The sequence below is a fragment of the Colletotrichum destructivum genome, chromosome 2 (assembly GCF_034447905.1).
Source record: "Colletotrichum destructivum chromosome 2, complete sequence".
Lineage (NCBI taxonomy): Eukaryota > Fungi > Ascomycota > Sordariomycetes > Glomerellales > Glomerellaceae > Colletotrichum > Colletotrichum destructivum.
This window is the reverse complement of record NC_085897.1, coordinates 1,031,326-1,058,152: the sequence shown is the minus strand read 5'-3', so window position 1 is coordinate 1,058,152 and position 26,827 is coordinate 1,031,326. Positions and strand designations below refer to the sequence as shown.

Here is a 26,827-nt window from a genome sequence, read left to right as displayed (position 1 = left end):
AAAAAGAGAAAGAGACGGTCAGCCTATCTGCAACATGGAATCGGCGAGACCGTGGCTTTACACCGTCCAGGACTGACAGCATGCGAACGGCGCGGCCTGATTTGACCATGTCGACGCACTCAAGCCAAGGAATCCTGCTTAGCGCTTATGGTCCTCCAGTCCCCTCTGTCCCCCACGCTGCACTCAGCCCCGGCTCTAGGCTGATTTTCTCCAGTTCAACCCTCCTATGAGGCTGTTTGGCCCTCTGAACACGAAGCTAGGGGGGTGTATCCCCCTGGTCATCATGCTGGGGGTTCTTCTGAACGCGCCGTAGATAAAGGCCCCATCACCAGCCCTGCCCAAGGTCAATGACTCTGGGGTCGTGTTTCCTACCTATCTTAAAGAATCATCATATTGAGAGAATCCCGAGAAGAGCGAACTTGCATCCTCTGGTCGATAGCAACATCGCAGCAATGGTTTTCCTGGCCAAAGAATCACCAGCCATCTCGCGGCGGCAGCGCATGCGCGCAATCCTCCTCGCCCTCACCTATGCATGCGCAACCTTTGGCGTCGTCGTCCAGATCCTCACCCTGATCGCCGGCAGATGGGTTATACGCTCCAGGTCCGGTTCCGAGCGTCTCGCACTCACCAGCCTGTCCGTCGTGCAGGTACGTAGCAAGCCGACGCGCGGCGCTGCCGTCATCCAACCCGTCCGTGACTTACTTACAGTCTTGTCTTCTACAGTTTGACGGCATCATCCCGTCCCCCGGGTCCGACTCGTACCTCGTGACCATGCACCAATTCGCCGCCTCCTTCGGCTACGAGTATCCCGACGCCTCCAAGGCCGGGATCCTTGGCCACTCGCCCCGTTTCCCCCGCGATCTCGTCGCCGTCGCCCGGACCCTCGAGATTCCCCCGGCGGACTGGGCGTGCCTGCGCGACCCTGAACCCTGCGCCTCGCCCTTCTTCCAGTCCTTCTCCGCCGGCGCCGGCGCCTTCGGCATGCCCGGGACGATCCGCCACCTGTCGTTCGCCTATGCCCTCGTCCTGGTACTCTACATCGCCGCCATAGAGGTCCTCATCGCGGCGCGCCCCAGCTGGCTGCGGTGCCGGTGCTACTTCTCCTGCTTCACGCGCGTGTGCCCGTGCCCGCGCGGCGCGCGCGCCGAGATCGAGGCGCTGCCGGGCGTCTTCTGGGACCGGTACCGCCTGTGGACGTGGGGCCTGCTGCCGTGCGCGGCGTTCCTGCCGCCCTTCGTGATGACGCTGCACGGGCTGCCGCTCGTGTGGTTCGTGGAGCGGCGGGAGGTGGGGGATATGGACGTGCGGTTCGGGACGGGGTTCGTCGTGGTGCAGGCGGCGTGTTTCGGGGCGTCGTTAGCGGCGGTGGTCTGCGTCTACCTGAGGAGACGTCTCGGGCGAGGGATGATTTGGATGGAAGAAGGCCTGGGGGTGGCGATGAAGGAGTGAGTGAGTGTGATGCAGGGAGGGAAGAAAGAGGGGCTGGGCGTCCCGGTCGATAGAGCATACCGAGCCCGGACCCGATGTGCCGCTTCCGGATCGGATCCGGAGTATTTGTGGGGCCGTGTCTGCGTGGATCCCCCCTCCCCCCTTCGGAGCCGGTCATGTCATCTTGCCACGCTCAGGGGGGGACCAGCCATCGCTGCTTGGTTTAGATGATGAGATCTGATCTGATCCGATTCGATCTCAGCGCTCGCGGGGTTGTAGCTAAATCATCAACACAATTGCCCCGAGTTCCATCGTCACGTACGCTGCCGCCCCCTCAAACTCCAGCACTGAGACTAGGACCAGGTGTGCACAAGCGTAGCCTATTCATCTATGCAACTCCCTCCTGCACCTGGGATTTCTGGGCTGGGCCAGATTTGGAGAAACGGGAAGGGAGGGAATGGCTGCACTCGCCCCATTGACGAATCATGGTCTCATCATCGGCCGCCGATCGTCGAGGAGGCGGCCCGCCCGTGCGGACGGTCGCACAAGACGCTGATGTCATCACCCACCAGAGCAGCTGTCATCGATTTGCGCCTCGGAGCAGAAGAGGCTTGGGCGCGCGCGCGCGACAAGTGCATCTTGCCGTGGTGACGCATGATGGCGTGATTCGGTCAGAGAAATGGATCTGGTTATAACGGAAGTAGGTCGAAGGTTGAATGGGCATATCATATAGTATTCGTGTATCCATTGACCATTGTTGATTTTCTAATCGTCCCTGTCTACTCTGATTTCACCTATCACATTCAACATTTCTAGTTTTCCACTTGCCATTGAATCCAGGCGTATTAGACCTTAATCCATCGGGCACACAATCCGTACCATCAACCACCCAACAAATCCGTTACATTACATTACATACACACAACATGTCGCGTCAGAACCTCGCTATACCCCTCATGGGCGCCGCAGCCCTCGTCGGCGGCGGCGTGTACTACGCCCGCACCCCCTCGAGCACCTCGGGCGACGCCGCGCAGCAGATCTCCAATACTGCTAAGCCGCGCCCGACGTCGGACCAGACGGCGACGGAGGACAGAAAGCGCGCTGCCGATGCGAAGCGCGACAACGGCCTCGGCGGCGCCGGCGTCGGCATGACCAACAACACGGGTGGCGCCGAGCTCAGCACCGGCAACCGGAGCGGCGCGAGCGGGAACAGCGACACGCCCAAGGGTCCCCGGGACAAGTTCCCCTCGGACGCGGGCGAGATCGGCGGGGGCCACGGGCGCGGTAACTCCAACACGAGAGCGATCGAGACGCATGGCCCGTCCATGACCCCCGGGTCCTCCACGGCGACGGGGGCTCTCGGCGGGGGGAAGGACAAGGGTAGCGGGAGCGCTCCCGACACTTCGAACCAAAGTTCCGGTGTCGGGTCCAAGCTGCAAGGCTTCTTCGGCACCGGCGGAGGCGAAGCTCAGAAAGGCGAGAAGTCGCGCCAGGCGCCCCTCGATACCAAGATCGCTAGCCATCACGCTGACACGCCGACGAACAAGGGCGGGAGCCCGTGGGATAAGCACAGGAGGGATGTTACCGCTGTGTCGTCCACGGAGTCATAGACCATGCTCAGCAAGCAAGCAAAGTCGTTGTGTAGTTAGTGTTAGCATTTGAAGCCTTGATGGGTAGTTGTGTTATGGATCATACTTACATCAGAAAATGAAACCGAACCACTTTTCATGCCTCGCTCCGTTTGCTCCTCGTCTACGACGTGCGCACCATCCCGGCGCATGCGTCCTAGGAACGCCCGCGTTTGGCTCTTATTAGTCCATTACGACCTCATTCTGTCCCCATGTCGCGTTGAGCATTGCCTCTACGCGGTGCTTCATCGTCAGTTCCAAATTCCTCGTTATGCGTGTCCAGACCAACGACGACGAGTTGCTGGCTATGGCTGAGCCCGACTTGCAAAGGCCCTCCAGCCCCTAGTCTCCAGGCATATGCCAGAGGCACCGCGTTCAGGGACGATATCGCGGTTGTCGCTGTGGGTGAACGCTGATTTGGGCTGACGGAAGAGAAGTCTCTGCCTGACAGCGTCGGTAATGTCTGTCAGTTGATGAGTCTTGGCTGTGTTTCTTTGGCGGGACGGTGGATGGGGACATGACGTCTGTGCAGCACGCAGGTTGATCGGTTTGACGGAGAGTTGTCATCTCCCCAAAGAGACTGAATGGTTGAAGAGCATGCTATACAACGTGCCGACAGTCATTGCCGTGGTCGATGATACTGCAACCAGGAAACCGCCGGCATCTGTATGACACTGGCTACCAACACAGGGTGATCTGTTAGTGGAATAACGAAGAGAATAAAAGTTGATGCGGGCAAGAAGAAACAAGTTGAGGCGACAAGTATACTGTAGAAGCCTTGCTGAGACAGAAAACAGGGTTGATTAGGTTTATTTCGTGTAACTGAATCTCAGTCTCCATGGACTGTTATTCTCTCCCAAGGCATTCTTTGGCTCAGATGGCCCTAAAGCACACTCGTAATCCTATCCGTTGCACACAAAACTCCGGCGCTACATAAACCCAAAGACGCACAAAACGCATACCGAAACGACGCGAGCCTCACGAATTATCTCACCACCGGAGAGGCCACCCCTCCTTCTCCCGGTACAGCGGCGGGCCCGGCATGTCGCCCTCCATCTCGAAGACGGCGTTGTCGTCCGGCAGCTCCTGCGGCCTCTCCAACGTCTCCATCTCCATGACCGCCGTCGAGTCGAGCTGCGTCGTCGTGCCCGTGCCCGTGCCCGTGGCGGCGGCGGCGGTCGCCGTCGGCGTGTGCGGCGAGTGCAGTGGCCCGTCCCCGACGACTGTCGTTCCTGACCCCGGCCGCGGCGACATGATGTCAAGCGACGTCTTGCCGGACGCCGCCTTGTGCGCCAGCAGCGCCGGAGCCGCGAGGGAGTCCGACTTGGCGTCGCTGTCGTGCGCGTGGGCGCTGGCGGCCTTCTGCGCGTCCCGCCGCCGCCGTCGCCGCCAGAGGAGGACGAAGGCCAGTAATGCGAGGGCCAGCGTCCCTGCGACCGAGCCGACGGCGATGGCGATCGTCGTGCCCACCGAGATGCCCTGACTTCCCCCTCCTCCCGTGCCCGATCCGTCCGTCGCCGTCGTCGTCGTCGACGTGGCCGTGGCCGTGGCGGCCGATCCGCTCGCTCTCGTTCCGGTTCCGCCTCCCGTCCCTGTCGATGGCGCGGCCGTCGCTCCGCTACTACCTGCAACCCCCGTCGACGTCAGTCCTGTGTACGTGGCCCCCGGGACCGTCGGGTCCGTCTCGAGGATGCTCAGGTCCGACGCCCGCCACCGCACCTGCACGGCAAACACCAGGGCGAGCTGCGACGTCGGCTGGTTGTCGCTGTTGTAGAAGGACGTCGTCGGCACCGTCGAGATGCACTTGCTGTACGCCCACGAGTCGGTGTAGCACGTGTGGCCCGTCGGGCAGCACAGCCGCGCCGTCTCGCCCTCGACGACGGGGCCGCCGAGGCGGATGCCGCCGTCCTTGGACGTGGCCAGCGATGTCGGGAACGCGCAGCCCTCGGTATAGCCCGACGGGCAGATGCCCGGGGAGTAGTAGCCCCAGCTGTAGTCGTAGAGCTGGTGCCACGACGTCGGCATGCACACGACGCTCGACAGCGGCGGCGTGATGGTGTTTGTCCAGTACAGTTCCTTGCAGAAGTCGGGCGTCGTGAAGACGGTCGTCAGAGGCGCCGCGCCGCGCTGGGTCGTCAACGGGTTGGGGTCCGACGTGGTCGTCATGGCCGACCGTTGTCCGTGATGTTGATATTGATGATGATATTTGATATTTGATGTTGGTGATGGATGCTCGGCTTTATGTTGTTGCTGTCTCTGCGTGGGCGGCGTAGCTGTTGATCCACGCTGGCAGCCAAGAACGGGTTGATTTGTATAATAATGGTCCCCAGATGTAGATGTTGGTTTCCCCCCTTGGATGGAAGTCGAGTTTGCCTATCTGGCGGCTTCGTGACAATATGTCGAGCAAGTTTGACCGACGCGCCCCCTTTACTCCATGTCTCTTCCTCCTCTACAGATGGCCGGGCGAGGGTTGCTTCCCTTCCCCTTATTCTTCTTCTCGAATTCCCCGAGATCAAAAACGGGGTCGTTTGCGGAATGCTCCCGGTGGGATGACAGGTGGGGATCCGCAACTGTCCGTCCAGTGCGCGCACGCAAGCCGTCTGGGAGATTTTGATCGATGTTGAGAGGAACTCGAGGGTCACCGGGGCGGGGGGGGAAATGGGAGTTTGGTAGACGATAAGAGAACCAGAGAGCAAAATGGACAAAAACAGGAGCACAGTCCAGTTGTCTAAGAGGGGAAAAAAACCATCAGTCTAGTTTCCGGTGTCCTGGGCAGTTTTCCCAAATGTCCGATGGCCGGGGGAACCAAGGGTATCTTTCAGCTAGGGTAAACTAGATACTCTACCGATGGTCACGAGTGAGTGAGTGGTAGATAAGAGGCCAGCCAGTGTACGGATATGCCAACCAACAACAATTGCTCTTCTGTTCTTGGGACTCTCGGACTCTTGGGACAGCGGGAGGAGGCCGTCAGTCTCTTCGGTAGTGGCGGCTTGCGCGCCCGCGAGTCATTATCAGGCGATCAGGGGGATGCTCCACAGCCGTCATAAATGTCGTAATAACGCTCTAGGTTTCCAGTCTTTGCCTTTTTTCTTCTTCCCTTGCTCGTTGGCACCCCTCTTCTTCTCGTTAGCCGAGATGGAGAGTCGAGGAGCCGCTAACCGCTTAGTCGCCCGCGCTTGCGATGCTTGACGTTGCTCGCATTGGGTCCTGATCAGCGGAAGTGGAAGGGGGGGATACGAGCGCTGAACCTGCAAAGCAACGTGTGCCGGCCGGTCCCTTTAAAGGCTTGATTCCAGAGGCCGCCGTTGGTGGGCCGCGAAACGGCGTTTTACGTCAGGTGGCGATGGCCTTTGGCATGGTTGGTGTTTTTTGCCCATGTTTAAGGGGCGACGCTGGGGGGGGGTTAGTTGACTTGAAAAGAAAAGAGAGCGTTTGTCCACATCACTAGTCGAGGGATTGGCCGACACATTGAGACGCAATGTAACGTTAATCTATGCTAGGCTAGCCGTTGAAGACACTTCGGCTGCAACGGAGTAGTCCGCAGGTTGTTTTATGAATCCCCATCTCCCACGGCCTCGAGCGGTCGGTCATTCGCTGTTTAGGACGAAGAGTTGTTTGTGGACCACTTGCATTGGAAACAGGGCCAAAACAACAGAGAGCAGCACTCTCGGTCACTTCGCTGGAAGTGAGAGAGAGGAAGAGGGAGAGTCACGTCCCGCAGACAGATTTTCACGCCGGCCATGCTTCAGGCAGACGCGTAGAGAGTAAGTACTCTCTGAATGCCACGAGCCGGTATGTGAAACCCTCATCTAGGATACACTGTAAATGCAAGACACACAACCCACCCACCACCCACCACCCACCAGACGGTCAAAAACTCAAAAAGTCGCCAATTGGTATCATCCAATATTTGACACCTTGGCTTGGCAACTCTATTGGGAAAACATGGTTAACATGGTGTTCCCAACAAGGGGGGGTCTGGTCTACCTCGGCCCGGCCGTCTTCCACGGATACACACACTCACACGGCCGCCCACACTTCCTGGGGCGCAGCGGTAACCCCTGAGGCGACAGGGGAATCTCGACTCTGCACAGCCGCCGTGCGTCTCTCTTCCGCGGTCTCCATCCCGGCACACTGGGCGACACCACGAGAAAGCAGCAGCTGGATGGGGCAACACGGATGGATGAGACTCAGAGAGGGAGAGGAAGGGGGGGGCTGGCCAATTGGTGTGCACGAACGGACAAGACAGCCTTACTGGGCGCGTTCGTCCGTCGCAATTGTTTAGTGGCATCTTGCTCGCTGTGCGAGTGTATCAAGTTGAGTTGAGCTGGGTGGGTGTTGTCGGCTCTTCAACACGATGAAACCCAAATTCCATGCTTGTTGATCGCAGCATCTAATCATCAACAAACCTATCTATCTGTACATAAATACCACCCACACATGTCACTGATCCACCCATCCATCCATCATCGTCAACTCAGTAGATAAATAACAACTAAGAAACAATCGATTCGTTGCTTCAACGGCATTCAATCTAGATACGTGCTACAAGCAAACGCACTAACCAACAAGTCAGTCTGACAATGAAAACGAACGGGGTGAAAGACGGACAGACAGCATCAATAGAGAAGGGGCATTTGATGAAATGGGCAAGAAAAAAGAATTCACTCTCAGGTGGAAACACGGACAAAACAAATGCCTCGTGGCGGAATCGAACCGCCGATCTTCTCATGACACTAGAGTACTAGTGAGACGCTATACCACTTAGCCAACAAGGCGCTGAAATCAAGCTCCCAACTCGACATTCATGTAGCCTGCCCACAATGAGCGACATCCCCGCCATCATCACAATTGGTCTCGGTCATTTCAACCACGTGTCTTAGTCTCTCTCATCTTGGCTTGAGACATTACCGAACAGAAGAAGGCGTAGTTATTAATAAGAGCAGATCAACTTTAACATGGGTGCATGTGTCTTTTGAATAGAGATGGGCGTCTACCTGGAACAAGAGGAGCCTCTCTGTTGAATTGCCGCAGGTAGGATATCTTGCAGGCCGTGAAACCCGACGGGATGAGTTGTGTTTGCCCTGAAGTGTCGGTGGTCAGCGTGACACATTGTTTCTTTCCAAGTGCCTTTACTCCTCCAGCATAAGAATTCCGACTCAAGTGCATGGCGTGGAATCTGCTGCAACGACACCGGGCAGACGGAAGAGAACGACCGGGGAGAATATCGATGCCCATCAGACCATTCCATGCCACGATGTTCACTCACGACCGCTTTACAGTACTTCACAAAAGCCGCCCAAGGATCTGGGTCGATGCAAAAGGTCCACGACAGATGGTGGGGGAGTAGCAAGAACCCCCTCCCCTCAAGCTAGCTCGGACAAGTGCTGATGTGATGATTGATTTGATCAATCGTCACCCATTGTCTGACCCGCGAACTCGACGCGCGACGGCAGGACACACTCGGAGGCTGAGTGTGGAGTCGAATAGCCAAGCGGCGCCCCGGTTCTCAACGACGATATGGAGCCCCCGACGGAAATGGAGACCGAGGTGTTGCGTGCGATTGAACCTGTGAACGGCCGGCGGCTGACTGAGCCGTGAGCGTGGTGTCCGCCGCACTTCGACCCTAGTAAGCGGGCTGCTTATCGTGTTTCGTTTCTTCAAGAGAGACTCGAGAGTAAGCCGCAACAAGGAGACGGAGGGACGTCGAGGTGGGGGCGCAGGTCGGGTGTTGGGCCGAGTGGTCTGGATACGCATGGCGTTGTTGGGGTGCACGAATACTGCATGTATCTGTATTTGGGGGATCTCTGTTGGTGCAATGCAGCTCGGCGAGATGAGTCGGGGGCCGGGAGATCCACCCCCCGACTAGGGGACCTTGACGGCCACGGACCGGAGTCTGTATCTAGTGCAGTAGTAGGCTGTCTGGCTGACGAGTATACGGTGCACGCAGCACAGCTAATGTCCAGCCGGGACGCAGTGATGAAGGACCAAGGAGTGGGAGAGTGAGTCAATAGGGAAGTGGGCTGTTTCCATCGGGCCTCGACGCCGCCTCGGAAGGATCAGCTGCGGGCGGTTGGCTCTGCTGATGCAGGGACACCGGCGATTCTCATCCCCGAAGCCTGGGGCGAGGGGGAAGGGAGGGGAGGGAAAGTCGTGTTCAGTTGGAGAGTTGGAGACAAACGCCAATGTCAGTCCAGCAGCACCTTGATGGATCCTCCCCCCTCTGCCCCTCGCAACGCGTGAGTGTACCAACTCGGAAAAGGTCGTCGCAGGGGAAACAGGAAGGGATGCCGGATGCCATAAGACCAGCCGACGGCGCACTTCAAGGCTTTGGAGGGACCACGTTTGAACTTCTCCCGCATCTTCCTGGTGTTTCTCCCTCCCTCTTGTTCGCTGCCGTGTTGTGTGATTCACAGTCCATCTCATTCTCCTGTTCATCCACCTTCCCCCATTCTGACCCCGGGTTTCCACCCCCCATCGATACCCACCCACCCTCGACCCCACGCCACGATATGGATATGGACAAAGACCAGTCGCCTCTGATGCGGATTCCCGCCGAAATCCGCATCATGATTTACGAACATCTCCTCGACGACGGAGGGGAGAAGAGGCTCGCTGTGCGCAACAAGGCGATGCATCAGCTGCCGGCGGGCATCCTCAAGACATACCGCCGCACGCCGTACCGCATCATCGAGAGGTCCCTCCACCGCCAGTGCTTCGAGACAACGTACCACCTGGCGTCCGCGTCCAGGACGACGATGCACCCCGCCATCATGGCCGTCAACCGCCGGATCCACCGCGAGACGAGCCACATGCTGTACGGCCTCCACGGCTTCGACTTTGGCGGCGACATCGAGGCGGTCGTCCCTTTCCTCCGTGACCTGACGCCCGCGTCGCGCGCCATGGTCCGGGAGGTGACAGTCTACAAGGACGGGCCGATGTACTATTGCGAGAGCGACCGGCTGGACTGGGCCAACATGTGCAAGTACCTACGGGGGCTCGACAAGATGATCCCGCGAGTGAGGGTCGTGGTCGAGGGCGGCAGGCCGACGGCGACGTGGGAGGGCCCCCAGAAGCTGGGCGTGTCGGACCTGCGACTGCTAGCACTCATCAAGCACGACAGCATGGAATGGGTCGCGGAGCTGCGCAAGGTCGGGGGCATCGAGCAGCTCGAGATCGTACCCCGCATGCGCTACCTCGCGGCGCCGGGGACGACCGCGACGCTGCTGTTCGCGGCCTTTTCGGCCTCGATTGACACGGCGCTGGTCGAGTTCCTGCGGACCGACTGCGGGCTGCCGGCGACGGTTGGTTCTTGAGTGTGTGGCCATGGATGACTGCCAGACTGGAGAATGATTTTTTGGCCCTCTCGGGAAATCGGTGAAAACCAGTCCCTCTGGTGCGGGGGATGTTTTTTTAAACTGGGGCGACCACGCTTGAGATAGGCACACACTAACGAACTGGATGGGCGTTTCTTGGAGTTGAATTCAGGCGGACATGGCCACAGAGTTGAGTTTTGTTGGATTTGTAAATCAGTTGGTTCTCGCGGTGTGTACCTAGTGTACGATAGGCATTCGTAAACGTAAAGGGATGCAGCTTCACAAGATATCCATTTTTCGCGTAGTCAAACAAGCTGGGTTAATCAAGGACTTCTCAACGATTGAGTGAAGCCCTCCCCCTCACCGTGATCCTGAGAGCGACTGTGCCATGTTGACTGACATGGGTAGTGGTGGTGTTGATAGCGCTGCGATGGATGCGATGTGGATAAATGGCCGAGGTGTGGGACCTTGATGGCAAAAGTTCTGGGCCCGGTCTGCGCCGCAGACTGAGACAGCAAGCAAGGTTGGAGACCGGGATTGGTTCCGGACGGTGCCCCGCCTTGGCCGCGTGATCGGTCACGTGCTTCCAACCCCCCGAGCTGGTTATCACCTTACATAATCTTTTCCTTAGGTAATCTCGCATCCAGGCAGCCCGATTCTCCGGAATGCCACTGGCAGGACCTGTCACAGGAGTGGGTGGACCTCCATGCCAGCCAGTGGCCTTCCGCCGAGCTCGCATCGCACCAGGAGAGAGAGCATAGCACAGCACAGCACAGCACAGCCCGCCCCAGCCGACCTTACCTCACCAGAGAGCACCTCCCTGTTACCTGCCGTTACCTACCTACCTGCTAATACTGTTACCTGCTGCTACCTACTGGCTAGAGACTCTGTCGTCAGCCTTTCTTCAACACACCTACGACCTACTCTCCCACCTCTTCCCGCAACCCGCGCCGACGACGACGACGACGACGACGACACACACCGAAGCCTCGGTCCACGCTTCATTGCGCAATCGTCCCGATACCCTTTCTCCGTCCTACCGCATCGATCCGTCGTTTCTTCTCCTCTCCTCCATGAGCCGCTACTAGAAGATAAACCACCCCCCCTACATCGCCTCGATCGATAGCTACCCCGCCGGCCCTACTTCGACATGTCTGCGACTCCCGTACCGCCCGAAGACCAGGCACGTCTCTTGGAGGATGCTCTGATCGCGGTACGCCAGCAGACCGCTCTGATGCGGAAATGCCTCGACACTCCGGGCAAGCTCATGGATGCTCTTAAGTGCTGGTACGTCATCATCATCATCCTCACCCTGCTTCTCCTCACCCTCCTCACCTGCCGTCGGATCACCGGAGAACCTCCGCAAGGGACGCTTTGCCTGCCATTCCGATAAGCTCCAATGGCCTGGACTAACCAATCGCCTCCCCCCCGCGCACAGCTCCACCTTGGTCTCCGAATTGCGAACGAGTAGCCTCGGCCCCAAACAATACTACGAGCTCTACATGGCCGTCTTCGACGCCCTGCGATACCTCTCCGTCCACCTCCGAGAGAACCATCCCGTCAATCACCTTGCCGACCTGTACGAGCTCGTCCAATATGCCGGCAATATCGTTCCGCGTCTGTATCTGATGATCACCGTCGGCACTGCTTACATGTCTATCCCCGACGCGCCCGTCAAGGAGCTCATGAAGGACATGATGGATATGAGCAGAGGTGTACAGCACCCCATCCGCGGACTGTTTCTCCGATACTACCTGTCAGGTCAGGCCAGAGACTACCTCCCCACTGGTGATGGCGACGGCCCCGAGGGCAACCTGTCCGATTCGATCAACTTCATCCTCACCAATTTCGTCGAGATGAACAAGCTCTGGGTGCGCCTGCAGCACCAGGGCCACTCCCGCGAGCGCGAACAGCGAACGAGGGAAAGAAAAGAGCTGCAGCTCCTGGTCGGCAGCAACATCGTGCGCCTCAGCCAGCTGGTCGACCTCGAGACGTACAAGTCGGGCATCCTTGCGCCCCTGCTTGAGCAGGTCGTGCAATGTCGCGACGTTCTAGCCCAGGAGTATCTCTTGGAGGTCATCACCCAGGTCTTCCCCGACGATTTCCACCTCCACACCCTCGACCAATTTCTCGGCGCCGTCTCCCGCTTGAACCCGCACGTAAACGTCAAAGCTATCGTCATTGGGTTGATGGATCGTCTGTCCGATTACGCAGAGCGCGAGTCCAAGGACGAAACCGAGGGCGACCGAGCCAAGCTGGAGGAAGAGGCACTGGCAGCCTTGTTGGAAAAGACCAGCTTGAAGAACGAAGGTCGCGGCGCGTCCTCTGCGCCAGGGGGACACTCGGACGCCAACGACGAGCCCGGACAAGCCGCCGATCTCAACCTCAACGGCGTTAACCCGACCAGCGAGAACGAAGCCCGCGCGGCAGAGGACCTCCCGCCCCCTGAGGAGCCGACCCCCTCGATCGCAGACACGGACGCTACTGCTGTCAACGGCGAAGGGACCGCGCCGGAGAAGGGCATACCGGAGAACGTTCAGCTTTACGAGATCTTCTTCAGCCAAGTCAAGAACCTGGTCGAGGCGCAACACCTCCCCATCCAGGACACGATAGCCCTGCTCTGCTCGCTGACGAATCTGGCTCTCAACATCTACCCCGAACGCCTGGACTTCGTCAACCAGATTCTCGACTACGCAACCATCAAGGTCAGGGAGAACGCAAACAACGCCGATCTGCACTCGCCCCCAGCCCAGCACAGCCTTTTAGCCCTGCTCCAGGCACCCCTCAACCGATACCTTTCCATCTTCACCGCCCTCTCCCTCCCCACCTACGTCCCCCTCTTCCAGTCCCAGTCGTATCCGACGCGCCGTGCTGTTGCCGGCGAGGTGGCCCGTACCCTTCTCCGGGACCAAACTCGCATCTCCACCCCTAACCAGCTGGAGAACGTTTTGGAGGTGCTCAAGGTGCTCATTAAGGAGGGCTCCCAGGCATCCTCCAACTATCCCGGTGTCGCGCAGCGCCGGGCCGTCGAGACGGACGAGACGATGGAGGAACAGGGCTGGCTGGCCAGGATCGTCCACCTCGTCGATGGCGAGGACAACGACACACAGTTCCGCCTGCTGCAGATGACTCGCAAGGCGTACTCGGAAGGCAACGAGAGGATCCGTACGACAACGCCCCCGCTCATCACTGCCTGCATGAAGCTCGCAAGACGTTTCAAGGCACGCGAGCACTACGAGGATAACTGGGAGACGCAGAGCAACGCGCTGTTCAAGTTTATGCACTCCGCCCTCAGCACCCTGTATACCCGTGTCAACGGGGCCGGCGCGGCCGAGCTGGCCTTGCGCCTGTTCTGCGCATCGGGTCAGACGGCCGACATGGTGGGCTTCGAGGAGGTGGCCTATGAGTTCTTTGCCCAGGCGTTCACCGTCTACGAGGAGGCGATTTCGGATTCAAAGGCACAGTTCCAAGCCGTCTGCGTCATTGCGACGGCACTGCACCAGACGAGGAACTTTGGCAAGGAGAACTACGACACGCTCATCACCAAGTGCGCCCAGCACGGCAGCAAGCTGCTTCGGAAGCCCGACCAGTGCCGCGCCGTCTACCTCGCCAGCCACCTGTGGTGGGCCACGCCAATGGCCGTCAATGGAGAAACGGACGAGACTGGCGTAAGTCAAGCACACCCTACGGCGGCGTGTTCAGACATTGAAGCTGACAAATTCCACAGTTGTACCGGGACGGCAAGCGGGTGCTCGAGTGTCTCCAGCGAGCGCTGCGCGTCGCCGACTCGTGCATGGAGACGGCGACGTCGATCGAGCTTTTTGTCGAGATCCTGGACCGATACGTCTACTACTTTGACCAACAAAACGCGGCGGTGAGTCTTATCAACGTGACAGACCATGCATCTTTGATCACTCTGGAGACTAATCATCAGCACAGGTCACGACCAAGTATCTCAACGGCCTCATCGAGCTCATCCACTCCAACCTCGCCGGAAACCAGCAGGACTCGGCCTCGGTCGAGAACAGCAAGCGCCACTTCTACCATATTCTCGAGAGCATCAAGGGGCGGCAGTACGAGGGCGTCGTTCTCTACCCGAAATGAGCGAGGCGAGGGTCGCCTGGGCTTGAGGCCACACCCACTTTACGGTTCATGATGTGCCATATGAGACCAGTGGAGAATGTAGCGAAAAGTACGAAACGAAGGGGCAGTGGTGCTTTTTCTTAATACAGGGTGCACGGTCACCGTGCAAGCCGCACCGCAGAGGCCAGCGTACGGCGGTGACGACGGTCTCGAAGATGAGGGACATGGAAGACGTGTTCATACGATAAGCGCATGCAACGATGGACGAGGGGGGGTTGGATGGGAGCCGAACGAGGAGGAGATAAAAGCCTCTGCACGCGGCCCGTAGCCTGTTAGTTGTACATATGTGTACGTCTTTTTCCATTGAAGCGATCCAACTTTTCTACTATTATATTGCATTGCCGCAATGGGTTCTTTGAATCCTCCAGAAGTGTCTGTATGTGGCATTTCTCGACGTAGTTTTATGAATGTTGCACTCTTGCAGAAGACATGATACCATTCTCTTCTATCCCGTCCAGCCCTACTGACGCCGGCAGATGTCCCGTTGGGGGTTCATTCATTGGCAGCCAAGCTCCGTGAGGAGAAGATGAGGGAGGGTGAGTGGGACCGCTTTGAGCCCAACCCTTCCTTTTCTAGTGTCCCTCCGTGGTGATTACTCTCGCCAGTTATCTTTTTTCTTTTTCTTTTTCTTTTTTTTTTGCCCCCCCGCGAACGCTCGGGACGAGAGACCAGGCAGAATACGTGAACATTTTGTTTTGGAGTTCTGCTACTACCTCAGACACGCCCCCCCCCTCCTCCGTCGGACGAAAGGACATATTCCACCCCTTCCAAAAGTTTCTGACGGTTTAGGATAAAATAAAAGAATCAAGACGTAAAATTTGACAAGCGGTAACCCCCCCAAAACTCCTTGCAATGCCAGAAGATATATAAACAGACACAACGCAGAGGGACGGACGGAAGGGCGGACGGACGGGGGATTGGGGCGTCCCGACGAACGCTGCTTCTCCCTTGCCACAGCAAAACCAAAGCCCGCAGATGTCCTCGAGAGCAGAGAAAAAGGAATAGAGAGAGAGAGGAAAAACAAGAAAGACAAGAGGAATATATGTTGGCGATTTAATGCCGTAGCGGTGTAATGCCGGCCCCTTCCGCAGTAGCAAAGGGGGGGCCATACAATGCTCACGCTTGGATGGATGCATAGTCGTAGAGAGGAAAAAAAGGAAGAAAAATGGGGAGTCTCGAGGCATGGAGAAACAAAAAGGGAATAACAGAACGGACAGCTCGACTACAAGCGGGGGTCAAGATCGAGGCACCGGATGTCCGTCCTTCAGCTGCTCTCGGCGCCCTTCTCCCACTCCTGCAACGTCGCGGTCGCGTTCAGGATGATGCGCGCCGTCTTCTCGACGAGCCGGCTCGCGAGCACCCAGTCGCCAGCCTCGACGGCGTCGCGAATGCCGGCGAAGGTGACGGGCTTGCCGCCAGACCAGGCCTGGGGTCCGAAGATGACGTGCTTGAACTGAGGGCGGTTGGGCATCTGGACAGCGTCAGCATATCGTATATCGAAGGTCATGTTTTCTTTGCCATGGGGGAAGACAGAATGAGAGGGCAGACTTACACCACCGCCTTGTTCGAGGTCGAGCAACGCCGTCTCAAACTCGGCCATGTGGTTGTTAAACTGGAGGCGCTTGTCGCCCATGTCGCCTGACTCCCAGCCACCGCCGCCCATGACGGTGCTCTCCCACGTCATCTCCCACATGGAGAAGCCCTTGAGGTTCGTCTTGACGGCGCCGACAAGCTTCTTGAGCGGCTCGAGCGAGAACTTGTCCTGCTGCGCGCCGGCGCCGCGATGCTCACAAAAGTTGGACAGGTCATTGACATAGCGCTCGATGCGGTCGCCGTAGCCCACCATGTCGAACGGCAGGATGGGCTTGTCGGCAAGCTCGAGAAGCAGGAGGCCGACGACCTGGCCCATCATGGAGTGGTACGAGAAGTCCGGGTCGCCTATGCGGTTGACCCATTCGTAGTTGTCGTAGCTGGACTGGGCGGGGAAACGCGCGCCCCGGAAGCCGAGGTCGAGGGAGCTGGTGCCGACAATGTTCTGGAACGGCACGTAGTCGCCGCCCATGCCGAGGTCCTCCAGGTCGGCCTCGCGCTGGTCCCAGAGGCCACGCAGCGTGGTGTTGAGGTTGGCGTCAAAGACGCGGTCGATGACGCGGTAGACGGACTGCTTGAAGACGGGCGACCCGGCGGCGCGGAACTCGGTGCCGGCGACGGCCGAGTCGAGGTTGATGTAGGCAAAGGCGTTCTGCCGGAGCTGCTCCTCGTTGCGCTCCACGAACTCGGTCGAGCCGATCATGTTGTACTCCTCGCCGTCCCACGACATGAACTCGATGCTGCGGAGCGGGCGCCAGCCCTTGGCCACGAGCGAGCCGAAGATGCGCGCCATCTCGATCATGATGGCCGTGCCGGAATGGGGTTCAGTGGCGCCAAAGGACCAGGCGTCGCGGTGGTTGCCGATGATGATGGACTTTTGGTCCTGCTCGATACCCTCGATCTTGCCGTAGACGTTCCAGATGCCCTTTTCCTGGACCACGTCGTTGTCGTTCTTGAGGCGCACAACAGGCGACGACAGGTTGCCGGTCCACCATTCGGCCACGTCAGGAACGCCTCCCGCCCACTCTTTGGGCACCTGCTCGCCGTGGCCCTTGAGATGCTGAAGCAGGATCTGGGCGTCGCGCCAGGCCAGGGGCAAGCTCGGGATCTTGACCAGGCCCTTGCTCTCCTCGGGCTTCATGCGCGGCAGATTCTTCTTGCTCTCCCAGCCAGGGGTCAGGGGGTCGCCGATAACCCAGTTGGACAGCGCAACGGTGCCTCTCTGAACGCCGTCGGCAGGCATGAAGCGGCCGTTGGGCGCGACGTCGCCCAGCCGGAAGCCGTCGTCGGCCGGGTCGCTGTAGACGATGCATCCGGCGAAGCCCGCCTCCTCCGCGGCCTTGACCTTGAGCGCAAGGACCGCGTCCGGCCCGTAGTAACGGACGAGGGCGATGGCGCCCTTGGTCTCGATGCCGCTGTCAGCCAGCTTCTTGAAGTCGGACCTCGCGCCGTAGTTGGCGTAGATGAGGGGCCCCTTGACGTCTCCCGACCTGGAGTGGCCATGGAACACAAAGGTCTGATGCCCCGCGGACTCGCCTCCGATCTCTTCCTCTTCGAGCTTGGCCGTCCACTTGGGCTTTCCGTCGTCGCCGAGGATCTCGACAGCGCGTCCTCCGGCCTTGGGGTAGTTCAGGTATACGTAGTACTCGTCGACGTTGACGTAGTCCAGTCCGGCTCTAGTGAACATGGATTCGACGTCCATGGCCAGCGCGTAGTCGCCCTCGGTTCCTGCCATGTGAGCGTACTTTGTGTAATGGGCGACGGAGGCCTTCATCCTACGATCCTCAACGTTGCCCTGGACGTAGGCGCGCACGTCTTCGGGGTTGAAACGCAGGCCGCCGTTCATGCGCCTGGCCATGCTGGTGAAAAGATCGCTCATGAAAAGGGCGTAGAGGATGCCCATAACAAAGACAATGGCGAAGACGCGGGCGAAGATGATGATGGCCGTCCGCGCCTTGTCCTTATCCCACTGCGGCATTGTGATCCGCGGTCTCGTCGTCGTCGTCGTCGTCGTTGTCGTTGTCGTCGCATTCGCATCGTTGGTATCGTTGGTGGTTTCGTTGGGGCCGGAGGGCAGCCGGATGGTCGGGCGCAGGCTTGGCAGGCGCCATCGCCAAGAGCGCCATCGTGGCAAGGAAAGGGAGAAGGGTATCCGTTTCCCCCACAGTAAAGGGCGTGACCCATCGCCAGGTTCTCCTATTTCCAGCTCCTGCATCTCTCTCCGGACGTAGGCAGTCTCGTCGCCATCATCGTCGCTGCCCCATGCGCTGTCTTCGTCGTCGGTCTCGACGGTCGGCGGGCGGTAGCGGTTCGGGCGGCGGGAGGACGTGGCCTCGCCATTCCTGTTGAGCAGAGATTGCGACTCGGTCTCGGACCGGGAGCGGTCGTCTACCGGGGAGCGCGGCATTTGCCATTCGGTAGGGTCGGCCGGGCCGCTGGTGGCAAGGGCCTCATCATAGCTCGGAATTGGCGGTACGGATTCGTAGTGATGGTCGCGATCCGAAGGCATGGTCGCGGTCGTCGCCGGCGGCGGGGGAGGAAATCAGCAGGATGTGGCGTCTAGAAGGAGGTGTTTAGGCGGATGGGGGCCTGTTTGCGAACATGCGTCGTCGAAGTGCAAGGGAGGCGTAACGAGTGGTATCAACTCGGTCGAGCTCAGTCGAAGATGGTGAGGAGAAAGGAACGAGTGAAAGTGAGAGTGAGAGAAAGAGGGAGAGTGGGAGCGGTAGAAAGCTGCGGCAAGCAATGCAACGCAATCGAACAAATGTACTATAACGGAAGAGAAGGGGGGCCCATGGATACTGCTGCCGGGCAAGCAGACAGACATTGACCGGGTCGACGAGAATTAGGGATAGGCGGAGAGAGTGGATTTGCACAATGTCATTCCCGGCGGGCGACAAGTCTAAGAAGGACTGGGAATGGTCGGGTTCGGCGATGGTAATGGTGTGGTGATGATGTCGATGTCGAGACACGAAAGTTCGTGATTTGGCATGGATGGATGGATGGAAGTGCCCTCCGTGCGGCAGCGCAGTGGCAGTGGTCCAGTGCCAGTCAGTGAGTGTAGCCGCAGTTAGCGTGTGGCCTTACCTGTACGATACAGAGACCGACCGACTGTCCGTCCACAGTGGCCAATCACAGATGTCGAGTGTCGTCTCTGGGCGCTGGAAAGGGAGGGGATCGGCTTACGCGGATTCGTCGATTGTGTCTGATGACATAATCAAGATCGCAATTACATGCACAGTATGGATATGGATACAGCGTGCGGATAAGACCTCCTAGGGCGAGCGAGAGCGGTTGATTATGTCATTTGCACCGCCACATTCGTCTGGATACTAACCACACGACGGATACATGCATACCCACTCGCCTTACTCCGTACAGAGTACGATGTACTCACCTTACTTGCTAGGTAAGGTAATGGAGGGATTTGATCCACAGCAGCCCTGCACAAGCAGCATCCCTGCTGGCCCCTTTTTGTCTCTCAAATCATGGTTCTAATCGCAGATTACGAGACGACACAAGCAGGTACAGAGTACAAAGGAGTGCTCTGTACCTGCTTGAGCCACTGTGCATCGGTACGTACTTTTTCCTGTCTGTCGAGGAACCCTCCCCCCCCCCCCCCCCCCCCCCACAAATACCCCCCGCTTTCCACCGGCGGCCACCTGTCCCAATTTCCATATTACCCCCCTGCTTCCCTACTTCCAGTTGCCCTGCGCAGGTACCTGTATCTCACCCTCGGTCTCGGGGACTTTAATTTTCATCCGGGTGACAGGTCGGTCCGGCCCCGGAGTGGATCGGCCCCAAAGGATCCGCACGATGGATGATGGATCAGGTCTCCGTCTGCGCTGCGCAGTCCAAGTCCGCCTTGTGAGACACGGCGACACGGCGAACCGCCGACCCGGGACGCGATCGCCATTTCGTTTATTCCCCCCACGATCCATCTCTCAGTCCCGATATCACGTGCATTGCCGTCCATCCTGCTTTATCGCGTGCAATGGAGCAGTATCCTCGTCACCACCAACACCTGCAACATCCGTCTGTGTCGCAATGGGAGTTGGGACTAACCGACGTGTACGGATAGCAAAGCACTCTTCTGTTTGGACATCCAACGGCTTATCTTGATATATACGGAGTATCACGTATGCCAGCCACTCTTTGATGGTCTCAGTCGACAATGATGCCTCTCGGAGTCGCGACAGACCGCAATGGGCGGCAGCAACAAGCCTACACTGACACGACGGTTTTCGAGAGCCGAACGCCAGTCTAGCCTGCAACTCTCGCTCCGACTAGCATTGCATTGACTGCTGCCGCCACCTTTCAAACGGTCGCCGCCATGATATCCATACCCTGGGCCGATGCCATCCAAACGTATCATCTGGCCCCCTGGAGATGGCCATGACCGTGTCCCGCGAAACGTTTCGCTGCTGCGCGGCAGTTGCACGGATTCCCTCTGCAGCCATGACACCACGATAAACGTCTGACTTGATTTCCGGGAAGAACACTGCGGCACGACATGCGAACGGGGAAACCGAGGTTAATAACGGTCGTCCCGCTGAGTCTACGTAATTAATGAGACGAGAGTAATAGCCAGTTTCGTGGACAATCTGCCGTCCTTTGAATGACCATTGGTGTCAGATCAATTTCGAGCTATCCCAGACGTGTGAATAAACCGTCCTTCCGAAGCGGTCGCCCTGACCTCCAAGCCAGCCCTGAACGCCAGCGCCATTGTTGTCCCCCCCTCTCATACAATTCTGGTAGAAACAAAAACAACAACCAGAAGCACTGCAACGATTTCCCAAAACGAACCAAACGGAACCGGCACCGAACCCCAAGTTGCGAACCCCGCCCAAGCACCTTTACTGACGATACTGTCCATCAACAATCACACCCTGACGCCCTTGACAATCGCCATCTGCACCGTGTCGTTGCTCATCAGGCAGGCCAGCTCCAACGTGATGGCGTGGTGGAAGTAGGCCGCCATCGTCCCCGGGCTGCAGCCCGCCTCGTTCCTCGCCGACTCCTCGACCAGCTCCGCCATCGGGTACCCCAGCGATAGCCGTCCGATGATCAGCTGATTGGCCTGTATTACCAGCGGGAGGTCCGGATACCAGTCTAGATAGAATGGGGAGCACGTTCGCCCCCTTGCGTCAGTCCTCGTTCGGGCGCGTCATGCCGGCAGTTGTTGTCTCCACGAACCTCTGTCAAAGATGAAGTGTCTCCTGCAGGCTCTGGAAGTCAGCGGCGAGGCCCATGTTTCAACACAAGCCGGGGGGGGGTTGGTGGCGGCAAGTGCCTAGAGGGAGGGGGGTTTCTTACGCCTGTTCTCCTCCCGCTGCCGCTGCTGCAGCTGTTGTCAAAGTGCTCGAGCGGCTCGAGCCGCTGCAGTTGCTCTGTGCTCTGCCTCGCATGTTTTCGGGATGGTGGTGGTGTTGTTGGTGGTGGTGGTGTTGTACAATGTCGCAATGATGAGTGGTAATCAACTGTAAGTTATCTGCCACCGGTAAAGGATGCACGTTCTACAGACAGACAGACATCACATCACTACTGCATCGTCCCGCAGAAGGTCTACACGAACCTGGAGGGAGACGCCTCCAAGAAGTACTTTTTTGCATTCCGCCGTCCGGGACGTCTGTGGCGGCGTGTAAAACCGTCGGGCGTGAGCGTGTTTGAGCAGGTAACGACCCGATCGGGAATGGCCCCTTTTTTAATTCTTGTTCAAATCCGACTCCAACCCCCTCTGACTAAAGTTGCAACTCGAACCGCGTTTGAATAACTTGCTCAGCCAAATCGCGCCAATGGGGGATTTTTCGCACAACTACGCAAATCCTCTGCGATAAACCATCTTTTGCATCTCCCGCAACCGTCTCGTAGTTGTGAGTTGCCGGCTTGTTCTATTGTCGTGGTTGTTCCCCGGCTCCCGCCTCCCCGGAGGCACGCTTTTGGTCGGCTCGGGATTGTAGCCGGGCCCTTTGCGATTCGGGCGCGCCGTCGTCCGGGTCGTCGGCGGTACTCCCGGGGTCTCGAGACCGCTTTGTACTCGGCGTTCTCTCGTCTTTGCGGGTGGGATCTTTTTGCGATCGGGACCATTTTCGATGGGTCGGTTACGGTTCGCCCGCACCCCGAAATCGTACGACTTTTGTTTTTTCTTTTTTTTTTCCCTCCCCTTTCCCGCCGCGACTAGAAACGCTGGTCAGCCCATCCGATCCAGCTCAAACCAGCGGGGAAGGCTACCTTGCTAAAGGGCCCAAGCAGGTGGGATCTAGGGAGCCGGGGAGGGCTTCTGATTCGTTTGTATAGTCTTCCCGGGGTCGTTATTGGCTCGTTTGTCTCGTATTTGTGCCGTATGCCCGTCCTCGTTACCCGTCCGTGTATAGGATTCTGTAAAGAGTTGTGAGACATCTGGTATAGGGTTTCCCGTAGTTTGGTTTGAACCGGGGGAACGACCGTACGGGGGGGAACGCTTTGGTCGCCGGTTCGGTCCGCGGAAAAGCTGATTTTTCGCTGGCAACGACCAACAACACGTAGAATGGACCTGGATCTCAGCAATTAGCTACGAGTACTACTTTTTCCAAAGGAATTTCTGCTTGCCACACTGTTTGTTACAAACGGGGTTGCTTCTTCAAACTTGGTACCAGAGCTACCCAAGTCCACACAACTAAACGCTCTATGCTTCTGCAAAACAAGTCAAATGGGGGAGGGTTTTGAACGGGGGGTAACTCACTGCCATCGCTTAGTTGCCGAGAAATGGACTTTTTTCGCCAATGTTCGTCCATGATCCAAAGGTCTAAAGCAGTCGAAATCTCGGTCTTTGGACGCTTTCGCTCCTTTCAACGTCTCAAAGTCGACAACTCGGCAAGAAGAAAAAAACAAGCAAGTGCCTCACGTTCTCCTCTATTCAGGTCTTGGGTAGTTCTTTTCGTTTAGTGCCGGAACCTATAAGAAAAAAACTTCGTCCACAAGTCCGAAATTCTTTCCAGTCTCGAATTCAAAGCACCGCTGCTGTGCGCCCGTATTTGTGCTTGCACGTGATCGGACGGCCTTCTGAGTTCTGTCGCTTCTCGTTATCTTCTTTTCTCCGAAGTGTACCGGCCCTTGGAGATGTATACCATTTTGCTTCCGTGTTTTCCTCGTTAGCAATACTCGTAGGTCGGATTTCGGTTGTCCTTGCTGACGCCAGGGCAAAGCGAGTACGGTTTTGGTCCAGGTCGCCTCTTGTTGACCGTTCGACCTTAAGTTCAGAACCAGTTTTTTTGGAAGTTCGAAAGACCGCCAAGTCATCGATCGACAACCCATTTGTTCCCCCTCACGTCTGGGCTTTGGCAGCATCGGCTATGGAGAAGCCGCCCAGAGCTCTCTGCGCTTTGTCGTCTTGCTGCCGCTTATGGTGATGATCGAGTTCGGATGCTTCAGAAAATTCACGATGGTTGGAAATCACGGTTATTGATTCGAATCGAACTAAACTTGTCTCTCTCCAAAGCGGCTCCTCTGTTAGAATGGACTCCACGGGGCTTTTGCTTCCCAAGCAGGGTGTAGACGGCTGGCGTACCTATTTTATTGCATGTCCTAGGGTACGGTATGATGATGCCGGTGAACACCTAAACAAGGAAAAGAAACAAGAGCCACGCGGCGTGTTGTCAGAGCCTCCCACGTTCCTCGCGTGGAGGTGGTCATTGTTGCTGATACGCCTAGGCTCCAGCTACCGATTCCATTTCGCCTCGATTGGGTTCAAGACCTCAATTATAATAGCCGCCGCCCCAGCAGGCAAATGCTGCCAAAAGGTGGATAGAAACAAAAAGCCACTCTCAGTGACTCGTTCGACCGTTCGATCGATGGCTGTGAAACCCCGACTCCGGTCTGGACCGAAAAATTTGTGATGGCGAGTGCCCAGAACACTAGGTACTGGTTAAGGCAATTTCAAAAGTCTGCTTGCAACTTAGTAATTAGCTCGACGGCCAGCAGTCTGACAGGGTAGCCAGGAACACTGGCACCCCCACGGCTTCGCAACCATGGGCAGCTGCTCCCGGCAAAGGGACGGTTAAAGAGGCGAATATAAACAGTTTTGTGTCAGACAGAGCAGTGGTGCGTGTTTGGATCAACCAACAGACATGGTAACAACCCGACAATACTATAGCAAGAAAAAGAAAGGAGGACTGGGGGGGGGGGGTTAGGATGCAGATATGCCCGGTGGTTCTGACCGGATGAAGAGCCTTTCTGACGCTGCTAGTGCACGCCAGGGACTCCGCTCATCTTCGTAGGCGGGATGGGATCCCTTCAGCTATCAGCACCGCCGCAACTACGGGCCCGCTGCTCGCCATGCCCCCCGTCCTTTTTTCTGGTTTGTTTTTTTCGGCACTCAAGAGAAGCCAGTCTGTTACCTTGGTTGGAAACCCGTCCGAACAATCGCCCTCCCCGAAGAGAAAAGGTTCTCGACGGGGAACTTTCCAGAGCTGGGTAGTACAAGCGGCGGGTTAGTTGGTTTTGGGGGGAAGGGCTAGACAGCCCCGTCCTTCTGGAAATGGAAGCACGTCAGGGAGGTGTCAGGCTCGAAGTGAAGCGTGGGCGATGGGACGACACCGTTCAGGGGATAGGGGGGGGGGGGGGGGGGGGGAGGGGGGTTGACTAGGGAGATACTGCGATGCGGTTCGATCGCCCCGGAACTCCTGGAAGCAATAATGTAAAAAGAAGAAAAAGCCCTTAGGCCCGGTTAAAGATTCCCAAGAAGAATATCATGACGAAGGCCATTACCGGTTCCCGATTCGCCCTGCAGGAGTCTGAGACGAAGGCCGGCTGCGCAAGACCTCGTGAGAAAAGCTTCGGATTAGGGTGGTGGAGGGGGAGGGCAGTTGAGTAAGGCACGGTATCACCACTCACACCGGCAGAGGCCAACAATTGTATGTCTTTTGCGCCGAGGACTTCTTTTCTCCCGTGCGATATGCCGACGTGTCAAGCGCGGGATGGATCACATCAAAGCGCTGGCGCGGTGCCAGGCCCAGATGAACCGTCTGTTCACGGACACGGCCGTTACGAGGAGCGGGAGGAGGTCCGAGATGTATACCAATTTTTTTTATCTCAATTATTCTTCTCGGTTTCCTTCGCCTGCCCATGTAGGGAGGGTACCACACAGACTCTGATCCTTCAGCGAGGTCATGCGGGGGATTGACGAGATCAATCATCATTCTTGACCCTTTGGGGATGGGTGACGAGGGCTCATCGACACCCCCCGATGGGCTTTCCTCCCACCCCTGAATATTCAGATGATGGCGGTGGCCGTAGAAAAAAAAATTCACCTCACGCATCCAATGGAAAAGGAACCGCACTCTTGGCTGGCGGCGGCAATGAACCAGACACCAAACGCGGGAAAACCGTTGTATCTCGGTTAGTGTTTCTCTTGCGGTCTGTCGAGGTCTGTGATACCGGCCTCTCTTTTGTGCGTCTCTCCTTTTTCCATCTCCCTCCCTCTTTTACTCTATTGCCGACGCCAGCAAGCCAGCGAGTTAACTGACTGACATGCATGGCCCGAGAAAGCACACCTAAGCCACAAGATTCTCTCAACCTGAGCCAAGCGAGTCAACTGGCATGCTGTCCCACACACCCGTTCCACCAAGGCACAAGCCCACTAAAGACTAAAAAAACCTGCCCATACGAAGGCCCTTTACGGCAACCCTGGGGGGAGTTTTGCCCCCGTGGAAAAACATTCACAGTTGGGGAACTCTCGCCTCGCGCCGGCAGTCCGGAGGGTGTGTTGCTCGGCTCCTTGTTTCGTCAAACTCCTGTCGTTTTCGTTGTCTGGCGCCGAAGTTTAGCACGAGTTTGAGGAGCCGGAGAGACAGAGGGAGATGGAAGGAAAAGAGATGGTGACGCACACCAATAGAGCGTCCATATTCTTGTCCCACTTTACGTCGACGTCCGTTCACAATCCATCTCTCTCTCTCTCTCTCTGTCTCTTCGTAGGGGAGGGGAGGGCAGGGTTTCCGGACCCTGAAGCCACTGCCACTTCCACGTCCCAGATGACGCGCCGTCGGCGACCACCAGTCTCCAGACCGCCCTGAATCGTCTCACAACTCGGTCCACCCGGGAGACTTAGTCGAGAGCAGGTGTCAACGGACCAGTCCACCGTTTTGTCTGTGGAGCACTCCGAACTACGGACATCAGTCGAAAGGCCTCTGGAAAGGTTTAAGACAAGGTGCCCCCGAGGCCCCCAAAAGTAGTTCGAAGGGAGTGAGAGGGGCAAAAGGGGGGGGTGGCATGTTTAGCCGCTTTAGCGCTGGGTGTTGGCACGAATCTGGAACCCGCTAACCTGACACGAGCACCGCGAGCAAAACTGGCACACGGACAAGTTACAACGTGTGGATGATGCGTTTTCTTGGGAAAGCTTCAACTCGGAGGGATTTCCCGAGACATCACACTAGTGACTGCTAGTTGATTGTGTGGCTAGATGAGGGAGACTCCGTCGATGAGCCAGCCAGCCAGCCCGTTAGTTGGGAAGGCCAAGCGGACGACGATACGGTGTTCCTATTCTTATCTTTTATTTTTTCTAGTTTCTTTGTTTTGTACCTAATAGAATAGCCGGTAAAGTTTGATTCCCCCCCCCCCAAATTTCCCATCTAACGGAGGTCAGTTGCGGATTGGGTGGTCAGACACCCGTTCTAACCACAAGTAGACTGACGGCGAGAGTCTGTCTCTTCTGCCTGTCTGTTTGTCTGTGTGCCTGCGTGTCTCTGG

General features: G+C 57.5%; 9 protein-coding genes across 9 annotated transcripts; 5 read left to right on the top strand and 4 right to left on the bottom strand.

The window, feature by feature from the left end:
* Positions 1-347: 347 nt before the first annotated feature.
* CDEST_02520 (uncharacterized protein) lies at positions 348-2,109 on the top strand (the record flags this gene model as incomplete). The annotated part of the gene is made up of 2 exons (XM_062918679.1): positions 348-647; positions 724-2,109. 2 exons carry the CDS (start codon positions 348-350, stop codon positions 1,447-1,449), a joined length of 1,026 nt encoding a protein of 341 aa, XP_062774730.1. The 3' UTR covers positions 1,450-2,109.
* A 36-nt stretch (positions 2,110-2,145) lies between these two features.
* CDEST_02519 (uncharacterized protein) lies at positions 2,146-3,156 on the top strand. The gene has a single exon (XM_062918678.1). It carries the CDS (start codon positions 2,355-2,357, stop codon positions 3,036-3,038), a length of 684 nt encoding a protein of 227 aa, XP_062774729.1. The 5' UTR covers positions 2,146-2,354; the 3' UTR covers positions 3,039-3,156.
* A 681-nt stretch (positions 3,157-3,837) lies between these two features.
* On the bottom strand, positions 3,838-6,448 carry CDEST_02518 (uncharacterized protein). The gene has a single exon (XM_062918677.1). The coding sequence runs from the start codon at positions 5,220-5,222 to the stop codon at positions 4,047-4,049; it is 1,176 nt and encodes a 391-aa protein (XP_062774728.1). The 5' UTR covers positions 5,223-6,448; the 3' UTR covers positions 3,838-4,046.
* Positions 6,449-9,568: 3,120 nt separating this feature from the next.
* Positions 9,569-10,372, top strand: CDEST_02517 (uncharacterized protein; the record flags this gene model as incomplete). Its single annotated transcript, XM_062918676.1, has 1 exon — positions 9,569-10,372. The coding sequence occupies one exon, from the start codon at positions 9,569-9,571 to the stop codon at positions 10,370-10,372; it is 804 nt and encodes a 267-aa protein (XP_062774727.1).
* A 799-nt stretch (positions 10,373-11,171) lies between these two features.
* CDEST_02516 (Putative vacuolar protein sorting-associated protein) lies at positions 11,172-14,477 on the top strand. Its single transcript, XM_062918675.1, has 4 exons — positions 11,172-11,659; positions 11,811-14,040; positions 14,100-14,246; positions 14,312-14,477. Exons 1-4 carry the CDS (start codon positions 11,523-11,525, stop codon positions 14,474-14,476), a joined length of 2,679 nt encoding a protein of 892 aa, XP_062774726.1. The 5' UTR covers positions 11,172-11,522; the 3' UTR covers position 14,477.
* A 1-nt stretch (position 14,478) lies between these two features.
* Positions 14,479-19,093, bottom strand: CDEST_02515 (Putative PA domain, transferrin receptor-like, dimerization domain, peptidase M28). Its single transcript, XM_062918674.1, has 2 exons — positions 16,068-19,093; positions 14,479-15,986 (listed from the first exon to the last, which is right to left on the bottom strand). The coding sequence occupies exons 1-2, from the start codon at positions 18,612-18,614 to the stop codon at positions 15,780-15,782; spliced, it is 2,754 nt and encodes a 917-aa protein (XP_062774725.1). The 5' UTR covers positions 18,615-19,093; the 3' UTR covers positions 14,479-15,779.
* A 735-nt stretch (positions 19,094-19,828) lies between these two features.
* CDEST_02514 (uncharacterized protein) lies at positions 19,829-20,473 on the top strand. The gene has a single exon (XM_062918673.1). It carries the CDS (start codon positions 19,922-19,924, stop codon positions 20,225-20,227), a length of 306 nt encoding a protein of 101 aa, XP_062774724.1. The 5' UTR covers positions 19,829-19,921; the 3' UTR covers positions 20,228-20,473.
* A 227-nt stretch (positions 20,474-20,700) lies between these two features.
* Positions 20,701-22,261, bottom strand: CDEST_02513 (uncharacterized protein). The gene is made up of 3 exons (XM_062918672.1): positions 21,422-22,261; positions 21,302-21,324; positions 20,701-21,217 (listed from the first exon to the last, which is right to left on the bottom strand). The coding sequence occupies exons 1-3, from the start codon at positions 21,511-21,513 to the stop codon at positions 20,988-20,990; spliced, it is 345 nt and encodes a 114-aa protein (XP_062774723.1). The 5' UTR covers positions 21,514-22,261; the 3' UTR covers positions 20,701-20,987.
* Positions 22,262-22,269: 8 nt separating this feature from the next.
* On the bottom strand, positions 22,270-24,647 carry CDEST_02512 (uncharacterized protein). Its single transcript, XM_062918671.1, has 4 exons — positions 23,652-24,647; positions 22,827-23,574; positions 22,709-22,769; positions 22,270-22,637 (listed from the first exon to the last, which is right to left on the bottom strand). The coding sequence occupies exons 2-4, from the start codon at positions 22,876-22,878 to the stop codon at positions 22,283-22,285; spliced, it is 468 nt and encodes a 155-aa protein (XP_062774722.1). The 5' UTR covers positions 22,879-23,574; positions 23,652-24,647; the 3' UTR covers positions 22,270-22,282.
* Positions 24,648-26,827: the final 2,180 nt, after the last annotated feature.

Excerpts from the sequence above, each read along its gene's own strand:
- CDEST_02519 (XM_062918678.1), top strand. The coding sequence starts at position 2,355 with ATGTCGCGTCAGAACCTCGCTATACCCCTCATGGGCGCCGCAGCCCTC.
- CDEST_02518 (XM_062918677.1), bottom strand. The coding sequence starts at position 5,222 with ATGACGACCACGTCGGACCCCAACCCGTTGACGACCCAGCGCGGCGCG.
- CDEST_02516 (XM_062918675.1), top strand. The coding sequence starts at position 11,523 with ATGTCTGCGACTCCCGTACCGCCCGAAGACCAGGCACGTCTCTTGGAG. Across the intron at positions 11,660-11,810 it reads ATGGATGCTCTTAAGTGCTG|CTCCACCTTGGTCTCCGAAT; the intron begins GTACGTCATCAT and ends CCCCGCGCACAG. Across the intron at positions 14,247-14,311 it reads TTGACCAACAAAACGCGGCG|GTCACGACCAAGTATCTCAA; the intron begins GTGAGTCTTATC and ends TCATCAGCACAG.
- CDEST_02512 (XM_062918671.1), bottom strand. The coding sequence starts at position 22,878 with ATGGACGAACATTGGCGAAAAAAGTCCATTTCTCGGCAACTAAGCGAT. Across the intron at positions 22,770-22,826 it reads TCGGCAACTAAGCGATGGCA|AGCGTTTAGTTGTGTGGACT; the intron begins GTGAGTTACCCC and ends GCAGAAGCATAG. Across the intron at positions 22,638-22,708 it reads TTGAAGAAGCAACCCCGTTT|GTCCATTCTACGTGTTGTTG; the intron begins GTAACAAACAGT and ends GCTGAGATCCAG.
- CDEST_02515 (XM_062918674.1), bottom strand. The coding sequence starts at position 18,614 with ATGCCTTCGGATCGCGACCATCACTACGAATCCGTACCGCCAATTCCG. Across the intron at positions 15,987-16,067 it reads ACCTCGAACAAGGCGGTGGT|ATGCCCAACCGCCCTCAGTT; the intron begins GTAAGTCTGCCC and ends GACGCTGTCCAG.
- CDEST_02514 (XM_062918673.1), top strand. The coding sequence starts at position 19,922 with ATGGATGATGGATCAGGTCTCCGTCTGCGCTGCGCAGTCCAAGTCCGC.
- CDEST_02513 (XM_062918672.1), bottom strand. The coding sequence starts at position 21,513 with ATGCGAGGCAGAGCACAGAGCAACTGCAGCGGCTCGAGCCGCTCGAGC. Across the intron at positions 21,325-21,421 it reads GCAGCGGGAGGAGAACAGGC|GAGACACTTCATCTTTGACA; the intron begins GTAAGAAACCCC and ends CAGAGCCTGCAG. Across the intron at positions 21,218-21,301 it reads ACACTTCATCTTTGACAGAG|ACTGGTATCCGGACCTCCCG; the intron begins GTTCGTGGAGAC and ends CATTCTATCTAG.